Source organism: Mus caroli, chromosome 7 (assembly GCF_900094665.2).
Source record: "Mus caroli chromosome 7, CAROLI_EIJ_v1.1, whole genome shotgun sequence".
NCBI lineage: Eukaryota > Metazoa > Chordata > Mammalia > Rodentia > Muridae > Mus > Mus caroli.
In genome coordinates this window covers 127,760,557-127,785,048 of record NC_034576.1, presented here as the reverse complement: position 1 = coordinate 127,785,048, position 24,492 = coordinate 127,760,557, and the positions used below count along the sequence as shown (strand labels likewise).

Sequence of the window (24,492 nt, the reverse complement as noted above, 5' to 3'; positions counted from 1 at the left end):
GGGGGTGGAGATGATTGAGGACAGTGCAGTATGGAAAAGAAACAGCAGACTGTGAGCCAAGGCTGTGGAATGCACAAAAGCTGGTAGACAAGATGCTACAGATCTTGGCTTCTAGAAGAAGTTGTCAACCCCAAAGGCTCATGGTCTTGACACAAAGGTTTGAAAGCTACACCACTAGTCATGGTAGCCATTAGAATCCCAGAGCTGGAGCACTTGCTACTGCTGCCTGCTCCCTGCTACCAGATTGCTTGGAGCTCAGGATCTCACTGGCTGCTGAGTGCTGGACCACTGGCAATTGGTACTCAGAAGAGGGAACCTCTAACCTGTGCACCTTAGAGCTGTCTCTGGCTTCTAAGACCTGAAGCTGTTAAGACTCTGTTCTCAGGGCTGAGTCAGTCAGCCCAGCCCCCAAGCCTGCTTGTCTGTCCTGTCCTTTGCCTGCTGGAGAAGCTCCTTAGCTCTCTCTCTCAGGTCCAAGACTGACAATACTAGAAACTACTCCCTGCTCACTAGTGATTCCCACCTGAGCAAAACAAAAGGACTCACTCAGCTGGCAGGTGACATGCTGTCACATCGGTCAAGCCACTGTTAGCAAACCAGACCTTACTTGATACATCCAGCACGCAAGGCCTCCATACTAATTCCTACACATTCTAACATGTGTGACTGCTGAACCAATTGGAGCCACTGCCAGGGCCCTATCAGTCCAGCCGAGCCCACAGACACCCTTTCCTCTATCTCTGTGGGCTTGTTTGCCTTCCCACCCTCAATCCCTCTGTGGCTCAAGGATGAGAATGGGACATGCAGCTGTCTATGAGAGCAAGGAAGATGTCCTAATAGAGAAACAAGAAGGGCCAGCAGGTCACTGTGTAATGCCTTGGGATGGTTCTAAAGCCATACACCCTCATTGTCCCACCTTTCCTCTTCACTCCAAAGCCTTTGGCTAGCTCCAGCTGTGGTATGGGTTCCCTCTACACTTTGCTACTTAGTTCTCCTCTCCAGGCTAAGGAAAACATGCTATGCTCCTCTCCCTGGGACATTCAACAACATTCTAACACTGAGGCCTGTTGGGCAGGAAGAGAGGATGGGAGAAAAGGCTGACCACAGACTTGGGTCAGGCCAAGGAGGAGGTAGCTTGGATCACCAGCCACCCAGCCCCTTTTAGGGTCTTCTGGTCCTTTCTCTAAAGAGGGAAGGACTTAGACTAGGGCTTTGTACTTCTGAATGCTGCCAGTTGGCCTGTAGTAGTATTAGCTTTTCCCTTATCTCTTTCTTAAAATCCAGACAAGTCTGGGCAGAGACTGCCAGTCTGTCCTGTTACTAGCCTCTGGAGAAAGCACCTTAGTTCTTGGAATCTCCTGCCTGCCTCTGATCGCAGTGGATCTTTTAGAATTGAGTTCTCCCACCAGAGGAAGATGGAGTATGCTAAGTTAGAGTGGCAGATACCACACCCCTTTCCTGCCCACCATACTGAGTGATAGTTCTTGGGAGCAGGAGAGATGTGAAATTGGGGAACAGAATATAAGTGAGGAGTTGGGGTTATCTTGGCATTCTGGGGCACAGGAAAAGACCAGTTGAGAGGCAGGGATTGAGGCCTGCCCAGGTCTGTGGTCCTGGACAATGTGCACTGCTTGAAAGGAAGCTGGCCAGTGACAGTGGGAGGTACACCCTGGCCAGCCTCTGACTTGGCACATCCACAGAAAGAGCTCTACATCCAGCTAGGAGCCAGGATCACAGCCTTCAGCAACTTCCCAGCCTCCTCTTCCTCAGCACAGCTCAATACAGCAGAGCTTCCCAGTGATGCCCAATATGCAAACACAGCTTTGTTGTCAGCCCTAAGGCCCTTAGTCAGCAGGCCTTCACCAAGCTCTAAGAGCATTGAGTTCCAGATACCAGTGCCCTGCCCCCGAGTCTACTCAGCACCATAGTGAACACTGCAGGTTATGAAGCAACAGTGCTGAAATTAACTCTGTGGTCCAGAAAGCACTCACAACACTGAGTGGGTGCCCAGAGGGTAATAAATAGCTGCCATCTGGCCTGCTCTCCCACCCTAGCCTGGGGAGCCTCCTCTGCCCACAATGTGGGGGCAGCCCCACCCACACCAAGGCTGCTAGATTCTAACCCAGCCCCAGCCACATGCACGCTCCTAGCCTCCCACCTTCCACCTTGCATGGAAGGATGATGATGATGCTCCGGGCTGGCTCCCCGAATGGCATTCTGCTTCACCAGGAGTGGGTGTTCATGAGCCGCTGCTTTCTACTGCCTACTTGCAAACCCAGACCCTGACAGACCTTTGCAGTACCTACCCTGGAGGAGGATTTAAAAGACTCTCCACACAAACCCCCCAAAGCTGCTCACTTCATGCTCAGCCCACACTCCACCCAGTTCATGCCCGGAGTTATTTGTGTATCTTCGGCACCTCCTCATAGTGTTCTAAGAGGGTGCATTGAAGTGTGCTGTCAAACACAGAAGAGCAAGCACAGGGGATGCCCTGTATGCTTGTGCAGGTTGTGTGCTGTATTAATGGAGCCCCCTAGAGGTGGAAGGGCTCTACCAAGCCCCTAAAGACAGGCTGGGTGAGGAGCAGCTCTTCCCAGGTTTGTCAGCTCTTGTCATGATCAGAAGTCAGAGATACCAAAAGAAAGGGCCCAGCTTCACAACGTGGAGGTGAGCTGTCTCATGTGCTCATGTCTGCAGCAACCCAGGATGCAGATATTGCAGTGAGGGACAGCCAAGGCCACTTTCATCCCATAGCAAACGTTCTGTGGAGACCTTTCCTGAAAGTCTGGCCCACAGTAAATTGTTGGAAGGCCAATCCCTTCACTGCCGATTTAATGCTGAGAGCCAGTGACGTTCATCAAAGCTGACAGCATTTTGGTAAACGGCGGCTCTGTTGATTAGGCCACTGTCTACCCAAGTATTACAAGGCTGAGGAAGCCATAAATCTTAATCCACTGATGGCGGCAGAGAGATCTAAGGCCCAGAAGCAGCAAGGGAAAGACAAGCAGGGACAGATGCCTAGATATCACCTGCAGGCCACTCCACAGTAAAGGCGGTGGCTTGGGAGCCTGCTGTATTTATCTAGTCAACCTCTAGATCTCCCAACCCCCACTGACTGGGCCATGGCTAGCAAAAGTGATAGTGCAACCTCACTGGCCCTTTATGGTGGGTCCTGCAGTATAAGAGAAGCCCTGAAACTAGGGCAGAGCATGTCCCAGTCCTGGTGGGGTGGCTTTTAAGAATTGGCCATTGGCTACTGGGGACATTGCTACTTTAACCTCTGGTTAATCCCTAAGAACAAGGTTATCATGGGTGGTTCTACAGCCTTCTTGCCAAATGAGTTTCAGGCCTGTACTCTTTAGAAAGCCCCTTCTATTGTAGTAGCTAGGCTGGTCTAGACCCAGAAGAAGGAAATTCCATGTACCACTGCCCAGCTGCAGGAAGAGGAGAAACTGTCAGACTGGAACAGTAGACATTAGAAATAAGGAAACCAAGTAGACAGGGCCTGGGCTATGGTCCCATTCCTGGTGGGGTGGCTTTTAAGAATTAGCCACTGGCTTCTGGGGACCCTGCTACCTTAATCGCCTGCTTCTCTCTAGCTACCCACAAAGAGGAGCCCAGTCAAAAGGGTGGAAAGAGCTGGGCATGGTGGCTCAAGCCTATAATCCCAGCATGAGAGAGGTATATATAGGAGAATCAAGACTTCAAGGTTAGCTGCAACTACATAGTGAGTTGAAGGCCAGCTTGGGCTATATTAGACCCTGTTTCGATTTTCTGTAGAAAGCAAAGGAAGAGCTGAGCAGTGGTGTACTACACCTTTAATCCCAGCCCTCAGGGAGGCAGAGGCAGGCAGATCTCTGAGTCCAAGGCAAGGCCATGCGGTCCAACTCCAGCACCCTAGACAACAGGCTGTAATATCACACACGCACACGCACGCATGCACACACACACACACACACACACACTGTAGTGATTTGAATATGCAGGAGTGGCACTATTAGGAGGTATGACCTTGTTGGAGGAAGTGTGTCACCGTGGGGGTGGGCTTTGAGATCCTTCTAGCTGCCTGGAAGCCAGTCTTCTCCTGGGTACCTTCCAATCAAGTTCAATCTAAGAACCTCCAGTGCCATGCCTGCTTGGATGCTGCAATGCTTTACTGCCATGATGATAATGGACTAAACCTCAGAACCTGTAAGCCTGCCCCAATTAAATCTTGTCCTTTATAAGGGTTGGCCTGGTCATGATGTCTTTTCACAGCAATGGAAACCCTAACTAAGACACACACACACACACACACACACACACACAAACACACACGTCCTTCCCAGGCTGTTCAAGGTCAGGCAGGATAAGTATCAGGTGACCTCTAGTCACAGCCCACTCAGGTAGCAGACAGCACCACACCAAAGTCAACTACTACAGGCCACCTTGAGTAACACAGATGAACTGGGACATTCAAATAGTTTCTCTTAGAAGTTTCAATCAATCCAGGAGTGTGAAACAGACCTGGAGGGGTGCAGTTGGTTAGTGAAGCCAGTGGAGAGGGCATAGAGTGGGGCTGTGGTAAGTAGCAGAGAAGAGCTATGTGGATTCAGGAACACAGTCTCAGAGCTCCTGCAAGCCCTAGGGTAAAGGAGTTAGTTAGGGTGGTCCTAGCTACACACAGCCACCAAGATCTTTCCAATGGCAGCATTCATATCTTGGTGCTTCTGGGGAGCTCTTTCACTCAGACTACTGTCCAGACCCCTCAGCTTGCATGCTCAACCATTCAACTGTGAGCCAGGGCCCCAGCGCTTCCTCTCCATCACGTGTGCTGATCATAGGCAATACCTTTCCATCACACTCCACTATACCTTTCCAAGGAGACCACAGATCCCCATTCAGCTCTGCTGCACTACCCTGGGCACCTCTGCTGCCTGCCACCGTCCCTCTTGCCTGGCCTTCCTTCATAGAAATTGCCATTAACTTGCTGGCTGCTGTTGCCCTGGCTTGTCCTGGCCTGTCTCCCGCTCCCATCCCATAAGTTCCAGGGCAGCAGGGCTGGCCTGCTTCACTTGCAGCTCTCAGACCGCAGTAAGGATCCAAAACTTTGATGTGCTCCATAAATGGCCAGGACTGAACAGAGGGAGTGAGGTCAGACATAAGAATGAAGTGCCAGAAGAGACAACTCATCAGTCAAGAGAGACTGATATGCAGCCCTGAGGACCGAGGTTTGGAATCCAGCACCGTGGAACAAGAATGGCCTCCAGAGCAAAGGCACAGCAGAGTGTGGTGGGAAGGTGTCAGCACCTTCCAGCTCTGACGGGGCAGAGACAGGAGGATGGTGAGTGCTTGATAGGTTCCAGCCTAGCTGAGAAAATGCAAGCCCAGGTTCATTTAAAGAGAGACTGATTCCATGGAATAGGCAGAGAGTGATAGAGAAGTATGCCTGGTGCCTTCTTCTAGCCTTTGCATACATGCATGTCCCTCACAAATAAAATAAATATACAAGTAGAAAGGAGAGAACGAAGAGCCTGGAAACCTCCAGACTGAGAAACCCTCGACACCTGCCCTCCATTTATTCCAACACTGACCAACACAACCCTTTACCAGCTCTGTGCCAGGCGTGGCAGGAACCTCCACAGACTGAGTGATCCTCAGCAGCTACCTTCTGAGGCAGGTAACCCACTGAGCACCTTCTAGATTAGAAAGCATGCAGCATGAGGATGGGTGGTAGAACCAGAGAGCTGCAAGCAATGGCCTCATCCTAGCCTCATCATCTGCCATTCGGGGCACCTAGCTGAAGAAACACACCACTTAGAGACCACACACCGCACACATGCCTTCCCGACAGCGGCAGGAGGTTGTGATGATTATAAAGGCAAAGCTCAGGGAGGTCCATTAACCAGCTCCAAAACACACACCAAAGCCCATTCTCTTCAATTCCCAGGAGCCACATTCAAATGCCCTGAAGAGCCAGCTGGGGAGAGAAAGTGAGGTAGGAAAACCAATCCATAAGCCAGATGCCATGTGTCTGCTCTGCCAAGCTGCTGAGACATGGAGGGTGATACGCCATGGACTCCCACTGCAGTTCCTCATGGCTCAGGCTCTGTGTGCACAGGAGGTCCAACATCACATTGTCACCGACAGGGAGAACAGATGTGAGGAGGGGAGGAAAGGGATGGGTCACTGCTATTTCTAAGCACTATCCTCAAGGCCACAGGTTTTTCAACTGCATCTCACACTGGCCCCCAGACAACAGAACAGGATCTGTCTTGGCATCCCTGAGGCTGTGTCCCCACTCTCCCAGCTGTCCTGGGCAGCAGCTCTCCTGGAGGCCAAGGCAGACATGTGCGCAATGTAGGCTTAAGGCCTCCTGCAGCCTGCCCAGCTCACCAGCCCCAGGACCATGCATGCATACTCAGTCTGAGCTTTCTACTCAAACAGCAGTCCCTATTGTTAGGCACTGAGTGACCCCTGACTGATGCAGTGCAGAAGGGCAATTATAGCCAAGCGGCTTTGGGAGGCAAGGGGAAATTAGCCCTGATTAAGTCTTGTGAAGTGGGGAGCCACAGGAGAGATGGGAGGGATGCTAATTAATCTTAGGCCAAGCCTTTTAAATTGCACAGACTCTGGGGCCAGCCATTAAGTCACAGTCTAAGACACAAATATGGCTCGTGATAATAGGAAGCACTCTAACAAGCAGAAGAGCTGTGTAGAGTGAGGCAGGCAAGAAAGGCCTCATTAACAAAAAATTAACATTCATGGCTGGGGACAGACACAAGCGCCCAGGCTGGTGCCCTGTGGGCCTGCTCTTCAGACCCCAGCTACAGCAGACACAACTGTTTCCAATAAGCATAGCAGGAAGATGCTGTCAGTACAGCAACAGGTCCAATCCATACCTCAACCCAGCCTCTTCCCTTAGAGGTCATGTGACCCTGAACAAGTGTCTTTGGCTCTCTGGGCCTCAATTTCTATGGCAGTACCATGAGGACATACATCAACCAATTGGGTGTTGTGAATTGCTAGGTGGCAAGCACATGAAAGCCTGTACTGCAGTCTACTGTAAAATGCAAGTGGCTGACGTTCCCCATACATAGATTAGTAAAAACGACTCTGGCAATCTCTGTTGTAAAAGGCCATCCTAATGTGCAAAACGTGACAGGAACTAAGACCACATGACCCAACCTCAAGTTCATACTTGGCACAGTGACACTTGGGTACACTAAGCAGCTCCATATATAGACACATCTCCAAAGGGAAGCTAGCAAGGGATCATAGCAAGGCCTAGTTGAGCAAGAATACAGAACTCAGAGCTGATTCTGATTCTTCCACTTCTTAGTCATGGGCTTGAGTGGTCCCTGGGATTTTCTAAGCATCTCTCTCCTCTGCTCTTACATAAGAGAGGACAACCTGAGAAGCCAGGCTTCAGGTTTGCTGTAAGTGTAAAAAGCAGAGGGGCTGTGTGTAGCTGAGACAGTGCTAGGTCTCAGAACGTTGGCAGCCATCTAAATGGGCCCCTCAGTTCACCAGGGCAGGGTTCTGTCCTGATGACTTGCTTTATCTATGCCATGCCTCACAACTAGTAGGTAGTCGATAAAAAGCAAGTTGACAAATGAGCCCTCAAGAATGAGCATGGGTCTGCTCTTACTATATTCCCTTGTGGGCTCCAGAGGTCCCAGGTAGAGGGAGGACCCTGCAGCAGAGCAGGTACCCCAGAAGCCAGTCCATGCAGAGAGGGTACCCTACAGGGTCCAGAACTGTCACCAAGCCCACAAGGACTTAAACACTTAACAGGCCCACTCTTCATCCTAATGCAAGTGCCAGAGCCTAATGCAAGTTTCCAGACCTGGTGCCATCCTCGGCGATGGACTTTTCCTGGTGCTGTCCTGGAGCTGCGTCTTAAGACTTCTTCGGCTTCTCGGAATAGGGTTCTTCGTCCATAATCTGCAACAGAGACAGAGAAGCAGCTAGTGAGACATGGAAGGCAAGTTCACACTGATAGCTATTCTGAAGCCTACATCTGCAATCCAGTCCAGCTGCTCAAGGTCATTCATATGAGGGACACATCTGCCTGAAGTAAACTGCAAGCAAGCCAATGCCCAGCAGAAAGTGTAAGAGTTGCAAAATGTCCAGAAAATGAGATGCCTAATGTCATGTCAGGCAGCTCTCCAGGCACAAAGAGCCATCACCAAACACAGACATATGGTGTAGTTCCTACAGCAGACAGCCATGTGTAAAAGACAGTGATGGAGACATATTTGAGGAATGAATAAATATACTGCTAGGGTCCCAAGTTAAGCTAATCCTGTTTTCAGTTCCTCCTAATTCTACCAACTAGCAGCATGCTCACAATGAAAGCTAGAGGAGCCTTAGGGGCTACAGAACTCCTGGTAAACTGCATTTAGAATACTGCAGTGGCTCTCTGGGAGATATTTTGGGATATCGCTTTCTCCTCTGGTCCCTTTGCTACTGTGTTTATTTTTCCAGTATGTAATGGCCTGGAAGCTTCCCTCCCCCACACCTAAAGGCAATGAACAGAGAGTCCAAGTATATTCCTCAGAGACACACTGTCAACCTGGAGCCTGGTCCCACCTGTTCAACAGGTCTACCCATTCAATACCACTCATTCCCATTTCACCCACTGGATAGACTTGGTAGAGAGTGCTTCCATCACACTCACACATGAAATCCCTTTAAATCATGAAGGGGCTGGAGTAGCTAGATGTAAAAAGGAACAGTGGAATCAAATACTTCATAGGTGTTAGGTATCAAAGCTAATATGTGCATACCAGCTATTAGTTAAAAATTGTCCTTAAGATCATTGACATTAGAGCTACAGGCAATATAAAAACTACAAAGTTCTCGCTCTAGTGCCTTTGGTTTGGAGTATGGAGACCAAATCTAGTTTGAAAAGAAATAGAAAAGAATTTAAACTTGGAGTGGTTTCTAGGCATGTGTGAGGCTCTGGGCTCCATCCCTAGCACCTTATAGAGTACTTCTCTTCCTTGCTCTTAGGCTCTCTCGCTGGCCTGATGGGTACAGTTAACTCATTTGCTGGTGAGTTCACACATACAGGATGTTTTCAAAGTCTCTGACTCTCTTTAACTTTCTTTTGCAGTACTAGGGACTCAAACCCAGGGCTTTGTTTCTGTTAGGCAGGTGCTCTACCACTGAGCTACATCCCATCCCTTAATTTCTAACTAAAAATGCTGCTGCCTGCCCTGAGAGGGTCTGTGCTCACCCTGTGACCCCTCAGCCTGTGAGGCACTTCTGGAGAAGTCTGTGTGCACAGCTTTCCGTGGTGATGTCTTCAGCTCTGAGTTGGCCCCATTGACATAGACAGAGAAACCTTGCTCCAAGTGTTCCAGCCTCAGCTGCACAGGGTCCTTGGCTTTCAAATGCTTTAGTATCCTGGAAGAGAAAAAGAAAAAAATCACCTGCCTGGATCCAAGCAATGCCTGAGCTTCCGTGTCCCTAAGACCAGCAGTAAAGTGCTTTGGCAAGGGGATAGCACTGTCTCTGTGATGGTTTAAGTGAGAATGGCCCCCATAGGCTCATATGTTTGAATATTTAGTCCCTAGTTGGTAGAACTGTTTGGGAAGGATTAGGAAGCATGGACTGGTTGGAGGAGGTGTGTCACTGGACGCAGGCTTTGAGGTTTCAAAAGATTCCTACCATGACCACTGTATTTCTTCTCTGCCTCATGTATGTGGGTCAGGATGTGAGCTCTCAGCCACTGCTCAAGTGCAATGTCACCTGCCTGCCCCCACGACGGTAAAAGGATTCTTATTACTCTGAAATTGTGAGCCCGATTTTAAACACTCCTTTTATAAGTTGCCTCAGCCCTGTGCTGACCATAGCAATTTAAAAGTAACTATGACAATCCTTAACTCATTGCTGATATGACACTGTCTTTTGTCTCAAGACAGTATACATTGTCTTCATTAGCCCCCTCCCAGAACCATGGCTACAGGATACCTGGTTCTTAGAGTCTTTACAAACACCTTTAAACATCACAGTAATTAGATTTTCAAGTCAACAGGTGGGCTTCACCTTTAGTGATTAACTGCCCAGCAAGTTGGTAAAAATTGTAAAATAGTATATTATATGTGTGGGTGTTTTGCCTACATGTATGTCTGTGTACCACGTGCGCGTCTGGTGCCTATGGAGGTCAGAGGAGTGTTGAGTCCTTGGAACAGGGGTTACAGAGGGTTGTGAGCCTCCATAGAGGTGTTAGAATTGAATCCAGGTCCTCTAGAAGAGCAGCCAATGCTCAGAACTACTGAGCTACCTTTCCAAGCTCCAAGTTAACGAAATTTTAATATAATAACCATCACATTAGGGTGAGCACTGTGTGCCAAACTCAACTTTCAACACAGACAGTGACTTTAGATCACGGTGAATACAGAACTACCCTGTGCTGACCCATGGCTCTAGGGAGAAATCGGATAGCATTTCATCAGCTGATCGTCCAATCATCATGCCTGTGTTTGTGTTTAAAGGCACATTCTTGCCAGGCCTGGTGGTTATGCCTATAATCCCATCTCTGGGAGCAGGAGGGTTGAAATGAGTGTGCAGCCAGCCTGGGCTAAAAAGTGAGGTTCTCCCTCAAAACAAAAGTAAAAATACCTGATTAGAGACAGCTCAGATGATACAGTAATTGCCCTGCAACTGTAAGAACCTGAGTTTGATCCCCAGACTCTGTAGCATAGACCTTTAATCCCAGTACTCAGGAGACAGAGGTATCTCTGTGAATTCCAGGCTAGCCAAGCTACATGGTGAGACCTGGTCTCAAAAATCAAAACAAAAAAGAAAGAAAGCCTGGCTGAGGAGGAAGAGACAAGCATATGCTAGGGCTCAATTCCCAGCCACTCTAGCCAATCACCATGTTCCAGGCTAGTCCTTGCTTTCTCAAAAACAAAGTAGATAGTGCCCATGGAACAAAATAGACTCCACATTTGTATACACACACACACACACACACACACACACACACACACAAAATCTGGGGCCAACTGAAACAACAAAGGTATCAAGAAAAGCACAGAGCTGCCAACCAAGATGCTTCGTGTCCTCGACACCCTTACAGGAAAGACAGTGAGGAGACCAGAAGCTCCCCAGCTTTGTCTCTCCAAACTTCTCCAAGAAGTAAGCTCTTTTGCTAGCCCTGTTCATCTGTGAGCGGCTGCGAGGACACAAGAATGCTGCTAAATATGTTTCTGTGAGTTGCCAATCACAGACATAGACCACGAGGTACGTCCCAGCTGAGGAAGACATTATTCCTCATGGTTACTTTACTCCACACCACAGACGGGGAAAGTGAGACACAGAAGGGCAAGGAACCTGCCCAAGGTCACCCAGCTGCTCTGTGGCAGGGTCGAGATGATAACGTTGGGTACTTTAACTCCAGGGTCATCACTACAGACATGTCACTCCTGGAGCTTGTGAGACAGGATGGCAACTGGCAAACTCAGACACTGCTGGCAACTCCCAGCCCCTTCTCAGGAGGACTAGGAAAACAGGTACTGCTGCATGTTTGATCTTTCCCCAGAAAGCACATCCCAGCACTTCTCAAGCACTGACTCTGGGCATGAGAAAGGTTACTATTGAGACCAACAAATCCTGAACACAGGCCAGCACCTGATGCCAGGGAGTAGAGGTCAGGACACTGATGAAGCCGTCTCAGGAAAGACCCCAGGACACTCTGGGGTCTCCTCACCAGGTGGGCGTGGGCAGCACTCAGTGAAATGTTCTCCTGCCAAGCCTGAGGGCCTGAACTAAAAAACTCAGATCTAAAAAAAAGCCAGATGGCACAAAACTGTCATCCCAGGCCCTAGCCTGACTAGCAAGGCCACCCCCAGATCAACAGTCACTGGGGAATGACACCTAAGGTTGATCTCTGGCTTCCATATGTTCACACACATATGCACATATACAGACAAACATATACAAACACTTACACACACAACAGTAAATGGAAGAGAGGGGTAACTTTGTATATATAGATGCCATGATGAAATTAATTACGTTGTTCATTAACTTTAAAAAGTAATCCAAACAGGCCAGGCAGTGATGGTGCACTCTTTTATTCCCAGAACTTGGGAGGCAGAGGCAGAGAGGCAGAGAGGCAGAGAGGCAGAGGTAGGCAGACCTCTATATGTTCGAGGCCAGTCAAGGTTACATGGAGAAATCCTGTCTGGAAAAAAAAAATCAAAACAGAGTATGTATGTGCTAAGTGTAAAATTGGAAGAAAAAAACTCTGGGTTTGTGGTCCTTGAGTGGAAGGTGATAAATATAAAAATGACATCAGTAGTCATGGAAGAAGGTGGTGGCATTATGAGCGCCTTCTTTGTTTACTTTTCAGCCGTTTCTGCAGCAGCTGACACATCCATCTTTTCAACAAAGATGGCAGGAACTCTGATTACAGACTGCTTATCTCTTGCCAGCCTTGGAAGCCTGCAATGTGCCTGATTGTTGGGCAACAACGTAGAACAGAAGGAAAACACAAGTCACTAAGTGCTGATCTACAAACAGCGATCAGCACACTCCTGGGAGCATGGAATGCAGGAATTCTATAGATAGAGGTCTCAGAGGAGTCAGCAGGCTCAGGTTCGGCCAGGAAACTGACCTACCAGGTGAAGAACACGCCTTGACTTCCCTCCCAGAGACTGCCCTGGGACCCAACATCACTGTTAAAACCCTGTCCTGGCCCAGGATCTTGCCTGGCACTGCATGTGGGTCTCTACTTAAGCAGGATGATTTATGAGAATGTAGATGTTTGAAACTGATAAATTATGATAATTACTCAGACTTAAAAGAATGGGTAAAGAAACTCCCCTGCTGCAGCTGAGTGCAGTGACACTCAGGTGGCACCACAGAAAGGCTTTTTTAAAATGGATGGCTATGTTGTGTAGAGCTGTCCAGGGTGTAGGGTCCCTGCTTGTCCAGAGCTGAGTGGCCCACTGCTGCCCTGCCATCCACATGCTACTTTGGGGAAGGGAGCACCCTTTTCCTAATGCTTCCAGTACAGCCTTTCTGAGGAGGGCTCCTTTGAGCCTGGCTTAGAGTCATTCCCACTCAAGCCACATGAAGTGAGAGGAGAGAGGTACTGCTCCTGAAGGAACTCCTAGAAGCTGTATTTGGAAGGTGAGGAGAGCTGCTGGGCAGAGGAAAGGGACAGGTGAGGTGTCTATAGCCCAAGCCTCTTCCTGAATAAGATTCCTGGTGGGGTAGGGTGAGCATGAAGGCATCTTGATTATAGCAGAAGCGGAGTCATCATGTGCTGTCAGGAGAGCTAGAGAGGGCCAAGGAAGAGGCTCAAGAGATGTGGCAGCCTTGTTTTGTCCCAGCACCTCCTTAGTGATTCTGGCCACTCACCTCACTGGAGATGTAATCACACCTGGGCAGATCTGAACAAGATTGAGCAGCATGATCAAAGCACTGAGAGATGAGGACTGACTGGGAAGATAAGGCTCATGTCTAATCTGCTGGCAGCAGAGGGGGCTGCAGTATGGAGAATGGAGGGGAAATTTTCACCAGATCCAATAGTCTGGTAATTGTGTTACTTGGTCTTTGAGAAAGGTCACTGAAGGAAACTCAAGGGGCCATGTTTGTACATCATGACCTGTTGCCCCAGGTGGAGATTCAAGCGAGACAGGACAAGAGAGACAGCTACTGGCCAGTGAGGGTCACAGCTGAGAATGGTTCTTACATAGGAAAACAGAGGGGGAACATTGGCACCAGGTATGCCTGAAGTCAGAGTGCCATGGTGGTGATGGAAGCTAGGACCTTGCACATGCTAGGTGAGCATATACCCCAGCCCCGACGATTGAGTTCTTCACTCCATAAGCCAATTGTTTCCTAGTTAGTAAACCCATTTAATCCTGGGATTTTAGCTTTACAACCAAAATAGTTAGCTGCTAACTAGTAACTGTGGTGCTGGTGAGATGACTCAACTAGTAAAGGTGCTTGCTGACAAGTTGAAGATCTAAGTTCAATTCCTCAAAGACACAGGGTGAAAGGAGAAACTGGATTCTGCAAGTTCTGACTTCCACATACACATGATGATGTACATGCCTCCCACAAAAAATTTTTAGATGTCAAAACAAATGAAAAGCACAGTCTGTGTCTTTCTTATACATTAGTTCCTTTCCTAGGTGACGCTACGCACATGGTAAGCATTCGCAGAAATAACACGTGAAAACAAGGCTCCTGTAAACCAGAGTTCTAGGGGCAGATACTTCCTGGACAGATCTCTGCTGGCAATGCCCCCTTCTCAGCAGTTCAATGCACAGCAAAGCTGCCTGGGTTCACTTTCTTCCTGAGGACCAATGTAGTCCTCAGCCTCTACCATCATGCCAGGCATGCAACTAGGCCTCGGAGTAATCCACGGCTTTGTCTCACCAAGTATTCTTTCTTAGTATACTTGGGGCCACTGGCAGCCCTGGCAGCTTTCTCTCCACTTGATCACTATGGAAATGTCAAAAACCATAATAGATAAAGCCTAGTCCAGTTCCACCACTGCCTACTTGATACAATGGGGCCTGCTTCTTTGTCTGTCAAATGGGTGCCATCACCCCACCTGCCTGTCTGGGTGGCCTGAAGATAAGCTGGTGAGCTATGGCACCTAGTGTGTGGCTAGCACTTTGTAAAAGGCATCTTGAGGCCGACCTGACCACCACTCGGGGCATTCCCTTTTTCACAAGGCTCTAGCAGGGTTCCTTTTTGGCTTCTTATTTCCTGCATCCAGGGATACCCACTCCCACCCCATTTTACAGCAACTCAATTGTGATATATTTTTAATTGTCACAATGCTGCAATCTTGTCTGTGAAATTCCCATCTATGCTGTCAGCCAACAGCTCTGGGATAGCACTTATTGATCCCCAATTAATGAGATACAATCTGCTCATGAGGAGCTATGACACTCTTCCCCAGATGAGCGCCCAGGATGATTAAACCATCACCCAGGTGTTCAGTGGCAGCATCCAGCCTGCCAGAGACTGAATAAAAACATCCAACCCCTTGCCATAAATGCCAGGATAAACACCCATGGGGGTCTAATCAGCATGAGCTATCTGCAGTTCTCACTTGAGCTACCTGCCCCTGGGAAGATGGGAAAGGGAGAGTTCTGCTAAGTGGTTGGGCACTGAAGGCACTACTCAGCACTACTGACTGGGCATATCTGGAAATGAAAGTGTGAGCCTGTTGTCGTGTGTGTGTGTGTGTGTGTGTGTGTGTGTGTGAGAGAGAGAGAGAGAGAGACAAGGTTTCATGTAGCCCAGGCTGGCTGTGAATCTACTATTTAGCCAAGAATGACTTTGAGCTTCAGATCATTCCACCTATACCTCAAGTGCTAAGATTACAGGCATGTGCACCACACCCAGTTTTTATACAGTGCTAGAAAATGAACCCAAGGTTCCTTACATGCTAGGCAAGGATTCTATCAACTAAGCCACATCCTCGGCCTTAGAGACAGGGGTCTTGATGAAACTCTATAATGGGTGGAGCTCTTACATAATAGTGCATGACGTTATCCCATACACTCCCAAGACCATCACCAGGGCTCCCCAAACCAACAGGTGTCCAGACAGCCAGGTAAGAACTAAATGGGATTTGAGGTGACACCTTTCAGGCCACTTACCTGCAATACTGGTCTATTCCCATAACACAAAGATCCTAATTCCTGCCTTTGCTGAGTCTTCCCAGAGTGGTTCTGAAGAACTCTAGCTTGTGGTTTGACTTGAATTCATTACCAATATTATAAAATATCAACCTAGATCCCAGCTTCTCTACCAGCATGGAGGCTCTCTGCTCCTCTCCCTTTATTAAAACCCATGGCAGTGCTGAGCAGTGTGGACAGGAAAGTACCAGATAACCCGCTGTCCCAGCTCCTAGGCTCTGAGTTGACACATCGAGCTCATAGGAAGGTTCAGGTCTGGATACAAACCACAATGAGCTGGAAATAAACTTGCTTGGCCTTGAAAAAGAACAGAGGCCTTTAGACTACTCCAGGTTGCTATGACCTTGACCACTACACACTATAGTGCTTTAAGCTTTTGCAAGAATCTGCACCAGAGCCAAATAGGCCCCACCCTAACTTTAAATGACACAGAGCAACTTCAGTCACAAGGTAAACTGGTTCACATTTCCACAAACTTAGCTTTCCAGGGCAGGTTGATGCCCAAGAGATGCAGACCACCATTTATAGGTGATGTACAAGGGTCTCAGTACCCCTGACCCACTTCTCTATCATGAGACAAGAGGTAGTGCCTGCACAGCCAACAGTTTGCTATGGGTCAATCAAAAGATGCAACTAAAGCATTGGATAGGGTGGGGGTGGGGGAGGTGTGGAGCTACAAGTGCTGGCAATAACCTCAGTCTCTACATGGGGGGGGGCTCTCTGCCCCACTCCTGTGTGCTATTAATAAATCAGAATAAATGTTTATCTGGCTAATAACAAGGGTTGCCATCAGGCAGCTTGCTCTTACCGGTTTCTCTGCTGAAGCAATATTAAATACTCATCATGTTTCTCATCAAAGTCTGTCACCATGTCCTTACTGTAACCCTGAAAGGAAGAAACAGAGTGGGGTGAGAACAAAATACAGGACGGCCTTCGCTGAAGCAGGGCACTGCACACAGCCTGCAGGAGCCGGCTGATCTGGGAGGCCAACCTTGACGAAGGCCCAGCTCCCTCTGGTCCATCACTCTGGCGACCCAGAGCTCCAGGGACTGTGTGGAAGCCCAGTGGGTCTCAAGCTCACACAGTTTTACCATTCCATGAAAGAAGGTTGGGTCCTAGACTCCTCACTGTCTCCCCATGCCCTGTGAAGTCCAGGACTAATAAGAGTTGGTATCTTCAGAACTGCCACACCTACATAGTGAGATGCTATCTCAAAAAAAAAAAAAAAAAACAAAAAAAACAAAAAAACAAAAAAACCAAAAAACAAAAAACAAATCAAATAGCTAAACACCAACCAACCAATAAAATAAAATAAAACAAACCTTGGCATCTCAGATTTTTTTCTGAATGCACACTACTCAGCCATCTCAGTCATCACCACCAGATCACACCAACCTGGCTGCTGAAAAGGGACCTTCTGTCTCTGTCTCTCTGTCTCTGTCTCTGTCTCTCTCTCTGTCTCTCTCACACACACACACACACACAGCCAGAGAGCCTTGGCTTAGAAGTGCAATCACTTTACACCTTGCCTAGGACCAGGGAGTCACAGTTTGGGGGAGAACAAGGCAGGTCAGCCTTGGGACTTTGCTGGTACTCAGGGGAAGGAGCTGTTTTTCCCTTTGGGGGCCTAGGTCTGGAAAAGCCTTAGAAATAACAGTGGCAAAGATAGTAGAGTCAAGTGATGGGGACAGACAGATTCCCCACACTCTCTTCAGTCCCTGGACCTATCCTGACCTTGAACTTGAAGCGATCTTCCTGCCTCAGACTATGGAGTGCTGGGACTAAAGACATGCACCATCACGTTTGGATCATTGTTCACCGTAAGGCATTTGCAGCTTGTAGCAGGCTTGTTGGGCTGCATCCCTAGGGGAGCAAAGGAGTACCTGTGCACTTGCTCCTTTCCCCATGCTTCCTGCAGGCCTGGCCAGGGCACTCACTGCTTCCTCTGTCTTCCCGGCCTCTTCCTTGGCATCCACAGCCCTAGGACCCCTTTCTGCACAGCTCTCTGTCTGGGCCTTCTCTGACCAACCTTCCTCCTCTAGCTTCAACTATGAATGTTGAACATCTACTTGCTTCCCTCTCTATTTTCCCTTCTCTCTCCAGTTACCAGGCAATGGGGCCCTTGGGATGGGAAATAGTGAAAGCTACTCTCAGACCAACGCTAATGGCCTAACCCCCTTTCTCCACCCATGTCCTGCAAACCCCAGGCTGTGGCCATCTGCTGACCTCTTCCCCTGTCAGTCACACTTTCCCTTCTACCCAGCAAGCCTTACGTCTTTCAGCTTTCTGTTGGTGCATACATACGTCACAATGGGACTGTGAGATTCTGTCTCAGGAGGAAGGGGAGGCCCCATGGGCATCCCTAACCAGTTCCCAGCTGATGCCTGTGAACTACATTTAAACAAGCAAGACCCTATGCTAGGTAGGCCCTCTACCATCAAGCCACATCTCCAGGCCCTCAAATCTCTGAGTGTCACTGGGCTTCAAGCTAGCTAACCCAGTTGCCCAGCCAGTGAGCAATAATAACAAAGGGTGTCATTATGAAATTAGAAGAAACTTTAGAAACTGATAGACCTCTCTGGCTTCCTGAGCTGCCTCAAGAGGTTCCTTGTGTCTCTGGGGCTGAGTTTGGCACCTCCCTGCATGCAGGAAAGTACAGGAGAGACCTCCACACTGGGAGAGATCCTTGTAGCATCCCAACTCTGGGGAGGAGTTATTCCACCCAGCCTTCTTTTTTGATGTTTGTAGCAGTTCTTGAGATGGTTATTATCGCCCTACTTAAGAAACAAGGAAATTCATGCTGTGCCTATTCCCAAACACCAGCAACTCCATTGCAATTTACATAACCATTTTGAAATATTAAAGTGACCACTAATACATTATGGTATTGAATGAAGGAAACATTTGGTGGCATTCTTAGAAGAAATACAGACTTCAAAGAGATAGGATGCCCTTAGACCCTTTCTGGAATGTATCTGTTCTTACTCACCAAGAGGCAGATGCCACATAGACCAAGGCCATCCAGACAGCTCACTTCTCCCAGCCCCTGCTTTTCAAATGCTAGTCCCCTGGGGATTGAGATGACAGGAAGGCTCTGATTCAGGAGGGCTAGGAAGCCCTGTGTTAATTTCTAGCCAGTCTGTGAGCCATACTTGGATAAGCAAGATTCTCCACTAGCTCAGCTTTCCCTCAGTCCTGGCCTGTGAGTCTGTCTCTGAGCCTGGGCCTTGCAGTCCAGGCCTGGCTCCAAATCACAATGCGGCCTCCAGACATGCGGTTGTTACGGATGTGATCTGTCCCTTCCAAAACTCTGGCTGAGATCTGCTTCCCACAGCAGTGGTGTTGAGGGGGGGGAAGGGGAGTGTGTAGTCCAGAGTCGCACCTAGTGAAGGGATTAGTACGGCTCCAACAATGGGCTAGTAATCATGGGAGCGAATGAGTTCTTGTGAGACCCGATCACTTTTGAGAAACTAGACTGTTACAGGACCAGGAGGACCCTCTGCTTGTCCCTGCATCCACATGCTTGCTTGCTTGATCATCCTTCCACCTTCCACAATGTTATGGTGTCCCTTGCCTGAAGTTGCTGTCATGCCCTGGACTTCCGAGCCTCTAGAACCCAAAGCCACATAAGCTTCTTTCTTTCTTTCTAAATCATCCAGTCTCAGGTACTCTGTTACAGAAACAAAAGGCGTCTTAATGCACATTCCACACTGCTGGAGTTCTACTTCCTTATTTCGGAAGTGAAGGGATAAACACCTAAGCCAGCAACAATGGGATGAAAGCCTAAAAAGGGTCAAGTTCATCCGCTGTTTCCCACCAACATTTGCTGGGTGCTTGCTATGGGTGAGTGTGGGGGGCACCCTTACATACACACTAGGGGTTTAGATCTATTATTGTGTCTGTGTGCACGATGAATGTGTATAGCACACATGCCACAGCACATGAATGGAGTCTAGAGGACAACTAAACAGAGCTGATTCTCTCCATCCATTTTTTTTATGTGGGTTTAGGGGGTTGAACTCAGGTCTCCAGGCTTGTGAGGCAAAGCTTTTAACCTACTGAGCCATTTTGCCCCATAACCAAGACTTAATGGAAGCCAGCCCTGTAGATACACCGATGACTTGCCATGATGGCTGCATTGCACAGGTTCCATTTACAGTATGTACTATGTGAACCATGTGAATTGTACCCTTTGCCATTGTGCCACAGGAGCATTGCACTGGAACCATTCAATAGCCACACACCAATCAGATCCCTGCGGGGGCTTCTGGAAACATCCCCATAAGTGATGTGCAAAGGGTTCTTCTGTGAAGAGAGTGAAGAGTTCTCCAGCAGTGTGGAATGTGCATTAAGACGCCTTTTGTTTCTGTAACAGAGTACCTGAGACTGGATGATTTGGGCCAACCTGCACTGGCCCAAAGGTACCTGGGGCCCAAAAGGGAGACACATAATCATTATAAAATGTATAAGTGCAGCAGCAAAGGGGACCAGAAATGCCTCGGAGGATGTGGCCAGGCCTTGGGTCTTAGAGGATTTTCACAGCCCCATACTCTCTAAGCCACCAGCTCCAGGCTCAAAAAATGACACACAGTAAGGTGCCCTCTACCCAGGGGGATAAGTTCCTACCTACCAGTGGATGCCTGAAACCAGAGCAGTACCAGATCTAATTTACAGAACTTCAAGTATCCTGTCTCCTAGCCTCATTGGCGGAGTTACCGCTCTATCACTTTGGGTAGCTTTTATTTTTATTAATAAAAGACAGCACATGGCACCCTTCTTTTCTCCCCGCCCCCTTCTTTTTGCAGGGTGAGATCTTGCTTTATAGCCCAGAATAACCTGGAACTTGCTCTGGGACTCAGACTGGCCTTGATCCTTTTACCTCTGCCTCTGACAGCTGGCACTCCAGGCCTGTGCCACCATGCCCAGCTATTCTCCTTTCTTTATTCAAGCCAGTTTGGACTGTGTAAATATTAACTCGTAGAGTTCTAGAGATCTAGACAGTATAGCAGAAGAGCTAATGGTTTCCCAAAGTCTGCGCCATGGTAAAGGAAGGGTTCCCATAAGCATTCAGTAGAGGATTAAGCAACACTTTAATGAAGGCTTTTGGTTTGGATTGCTTTGCTTTTGGTTTTTGATGATGCTAGTAACCAAGCGTAGGGCTTCACACATGCTAGGCAAGTACACTAGTACTAAGATACACCCTGAAGCTTATGATCAAATGCCCTCAATGTCCATATGCCCACAATAAGGATGACTACATGTACCTTACAGTAAAACTCTACTTCACAACCCACCCAGGTCCAACATCTCTGTGTCCCTGGAGATTCTGTCACGTCCTAGTGTTGAGCGCTGACTCCTCCGTGCATATTAGCTGAATGTCAAAACTCTAAGCCTGTTTCAGCCACGTTTGCTAATCCATCTGATGGATACTTTCCCTCAAAACTCTTCTATACCCAATATGCCTGTGCTGCAAACAAAAGCAGAACAATGAAGGCCTAAAGCAGCAGCTGAGACTGCCCCCTAGAGGTAGTATGAAACTAAACAACAAAATGCAAATGGATTTTCCTGCTCTGGGACAGATGGATACAAAGACTCCCCAAGGCAACTAAATAAAGGGAGACCTTGGGGTAGTGTTTGACTATCTCAGGCTACTATTCCCTCCTGGCTATGCACCACAACTACCTGATAACCAGATCTGGAGATTTCATATGTGGCTTCAGGGTTTATAGTCCCCATACAGATCTAGAATCCCCTGGACTCAATGCCTCAGGATACTGTATTTTTATGGGAAAAAAAAATTCCTCCCTGTAGCCATCTGAAGAATCCTTTTCAACTCACATCTGATAGAAAAAAAATCACATTTATTTCTTTTTATTCTCAGAAAAATTCTCTTATAAAATTATCCTATGGATTATAAATTACGTTCGAGTCTGGTGAAGACAGAGAATTTTAAAACCTTCAGTGAGTTTAATTTAAAAGGAAACTTCTATCAGAGCTGTAAGTGGAAAATATAAGCACCCCCATAAACAGCAGGCAACCACAGGTGTAAATACAGACTTGCTTAAACAGGAACTGTGCCTGAGGACCCTCTAGGCAGGACTCCCTCACTCACACCTCACACACACATACCCCATGCAGGGTGGGGTAACTCCCATTAACAAATCCATGCATCCTTCACTGTTCTTCAAGAACCTACATTGGTCTGGTGTGCATCTAAGGTATTGGGATAGAACAACAGCAGTTGGAGCTCACAGTTCAGTGGAAGGAAGCAGTGAGCAGGTGCGCTGGCCAGCGGGGGTGCTGTTTCTGCCAGTGGTTCAAGAAGGCCTTTGTGGAAGCTGGAGAGGTGGCTCTGTGGCAGTATAGTCTCTTCCAGAGTACTTACGATCAACTCTCAGCAGCCATGTTAGGCAGTTCACAACCACCGGGGAATCCAGTGCCCTCTTCTGCTCTCGGAGGGCATTGCACTTGTGTGGATAACCCCTCACACAGACATATATTGTAAAATAATTTTTAAAAAAATATTTCTTGAAAATGAAGAGCTCTTTAAGTGAGATGACCTATAAGCCATAGAGTTGACCTTGAAGGTATGTGGACCAGGTAGTGGGAGGCAGCAGGTGGCCAGATCAGACAAAGCCAGACTCAGGCCTCCAGGCAGCTCACAAGGAAGCCCATGGCTTAGGCCAAGACACTGTTAGAGGGTTTGACAGACTTGACCTGCTGACACCCAGTCCTGAGTTGATAAGGACCTGCAGTTGAGGTCAAAGCTCCCAGCAGTGCTTGCAGGGAAGGGACTCAGGCATGCACTGTACACAGCCTTCGACTGCCAAGGAAGGATACTATGTTTGTATCCCTGCTCTTCATAATTGTGAGAATGACTGAGAGAAGCTTTAATAGTTCACCTGCTGCAGCTTTGCAGTCCTGCTGGAATGATCCCTGGACCTGATGGGAAAAAGTTGAGCAAGGTGGCAATGTCCCTCTCTAGCCTCCAATCTTAGTCTCCACCTGCCTATTTACACCCCAACCCTTTCCCAGATAAGGGGCTCTATCAGAAAACAATTCTAGTCACTCCTAGCCCAGCAGACATGGCTGCTTGAGCTGGTGTCACCCTGGAGCCACCACCAGGCCTCAAAAGCAGGGAGAAATGGGCGAGGGGCTCCTATTAACCCTACCACTGTTCCCTGTGCTTTTCCTATACCCAGGCATCAGGCTACAGAATGGAGGTAGAGATAAATGTCAGCAGTGTGCTGTCAGCACTCTCCATAGGCCTTGTTTCCATCTTCCCACTACAACCCATGAGCCATATATCCTTCTGGCTATTTTTTCAGGGAAGTCTAGTCTCCAAACTGCTACCCTTACTGCCACCTCTACCTTGAATCCCTTCTGCAGGGGGTGTGAGCTTGCTTGACCAAGAAATTCTTCTAGGCTGTTCCCTATGACCCCAGTCTTATGCCAACCCCTTCCTTCCAGTCTGGTGAGTCTCACTGTAAATATCTGTTCGTTGCCTGTGGTCTTATCTAATGGATGCTCAACCCCAAAGGCAGAGACAGTACTAATAGGCTCTGCACTCTATCTCTCAGGGCTGCTGGTTCCTAGCACATACAAGGAGCTGACAGGCTGTTTAGGGAAAGGAAGGAAGGAGGAAAAAAAGGAAGAAAGATTAAAATCCCCATCTTCAGAAAACTAAGAGGTGGAAAAAGAATGATTGGTCTCATGCCATGTGGTAGACAACAGAGAAGGTGTCTGGGCCATGCAGTGTAAGCAGGGTGCAGAGCATGGCACTGCTTATGGTGGATGGCTGGGCTTCCCATGACACTGAGTCCAGAAGGAGCTCACGAGGTAAGGACAGTGGGGTGGAAGGCCATCTGGGAAGGAGCAGTGCATGTGAAAGCACAATGTTAAGAGACCCTGGAGTTCATCTTGGAGCACGAAATATGGTCAGAACATGCTGTTTGACCACAGACACAGTGGGAGGCCTGGCCCTCTGACATGGAGGCATCTTTGATGCCTGTGGACACCCAATGTCAGGTGCCAAGATCTCTCTCACATCTAGGAGAAAGCACCAGGATCTAGGGACCCAAAATGAATTTATGCTCCAATGTTCACTAGTACATTGGCACCTAAATCCCAGCTACTTAGTGAACATTTGTGCTCAGTGTTCACTAGTATAAATCTGGAGCCTAAGTTTTAGTCCAGCCTGGGCAATGTAACAAGATCTTATCTCAAAATACCAAGAAGGGCTAGACAAGCATTTCAGCTTGACACTTGGGAGGTCCTGGGTTCAAATCCCAGAAGTACAAAAAAAAAATATTCAAAAAGGCCTGACAGCACGAGTTTTCATAATACCTATCTAAGAATATAGATGTGGCAGGTCATTCCTTTCCCTCTTTGCAACCTTCCTGCAGAGTTACTAGGCACTTCCTGTCCCTTGCCAGGATATGTCCCTTCCTTTATGGAGCTGGTTGTCTGTTGGGGAAGATGGATATTTAAACAAGCTACTCCCCACATATACACACGAATGCATATATCAATACATGCTGATAGCATAGGTAACTTGGAAAGGAGATGTGACTATTCTGGGGATCTGAGGAGCTGCCTGCTGGTGTGAGCTGTATCTGAGCAGGCTAGTCAGTTATGTACAGAGGGGAGGGTCTTAAAAAAGCAGATGCTCAGACCAAGACCACAGCTGAGCAAGGACAGCAAGAAGAGAAGAAACTGGGCACCCAAGGGCCTGCCACCATGGGACAAAGATGCAGAGCATGTCACAGGACTGAGAATGGCAGACCACAAGAACTATGTGGACACAGCAAGGACAACTGTCCTTAAAACC

General features: G+C 48.2%; 1 protein-coding gene across 5 annotated transcripts in view; it reads right to left on the bottom strand.

Moving 5' to 3' along the window:
• Positions 1-24,492, bottom strand: part of Kiaa0556 (KIAA0556 ortholog) — a 169,960-nt gene that overhangs the window by 105,782 nt on the left and 39,686 nt on the right. For all 5 annotated transcript variants that reach the window (XM_021167737.2, XM_021167736.2, XM_029479630.1 and 2 more), the window contains 3 exons: positions 16,471-16,547; positions 9,224-9,393; positions 7,829-7,926 (listed from right to left, as the gene is read on the bottom strand). In XM_021167737.2, the coding sequence (XP_021023396.1) occupies positions 7,829-7,926; positions 9,224-9,393; positions 16,471-16,532 (330 nt within the window). In that variant the 5' untranslated portion in view covers positions 16,533-16,547. The remainder of the gene's footprint in view (positions 1-7,828; positions 7,927-9,223; positions 9,394-16,470; positions 16,548-24,492) is intronic.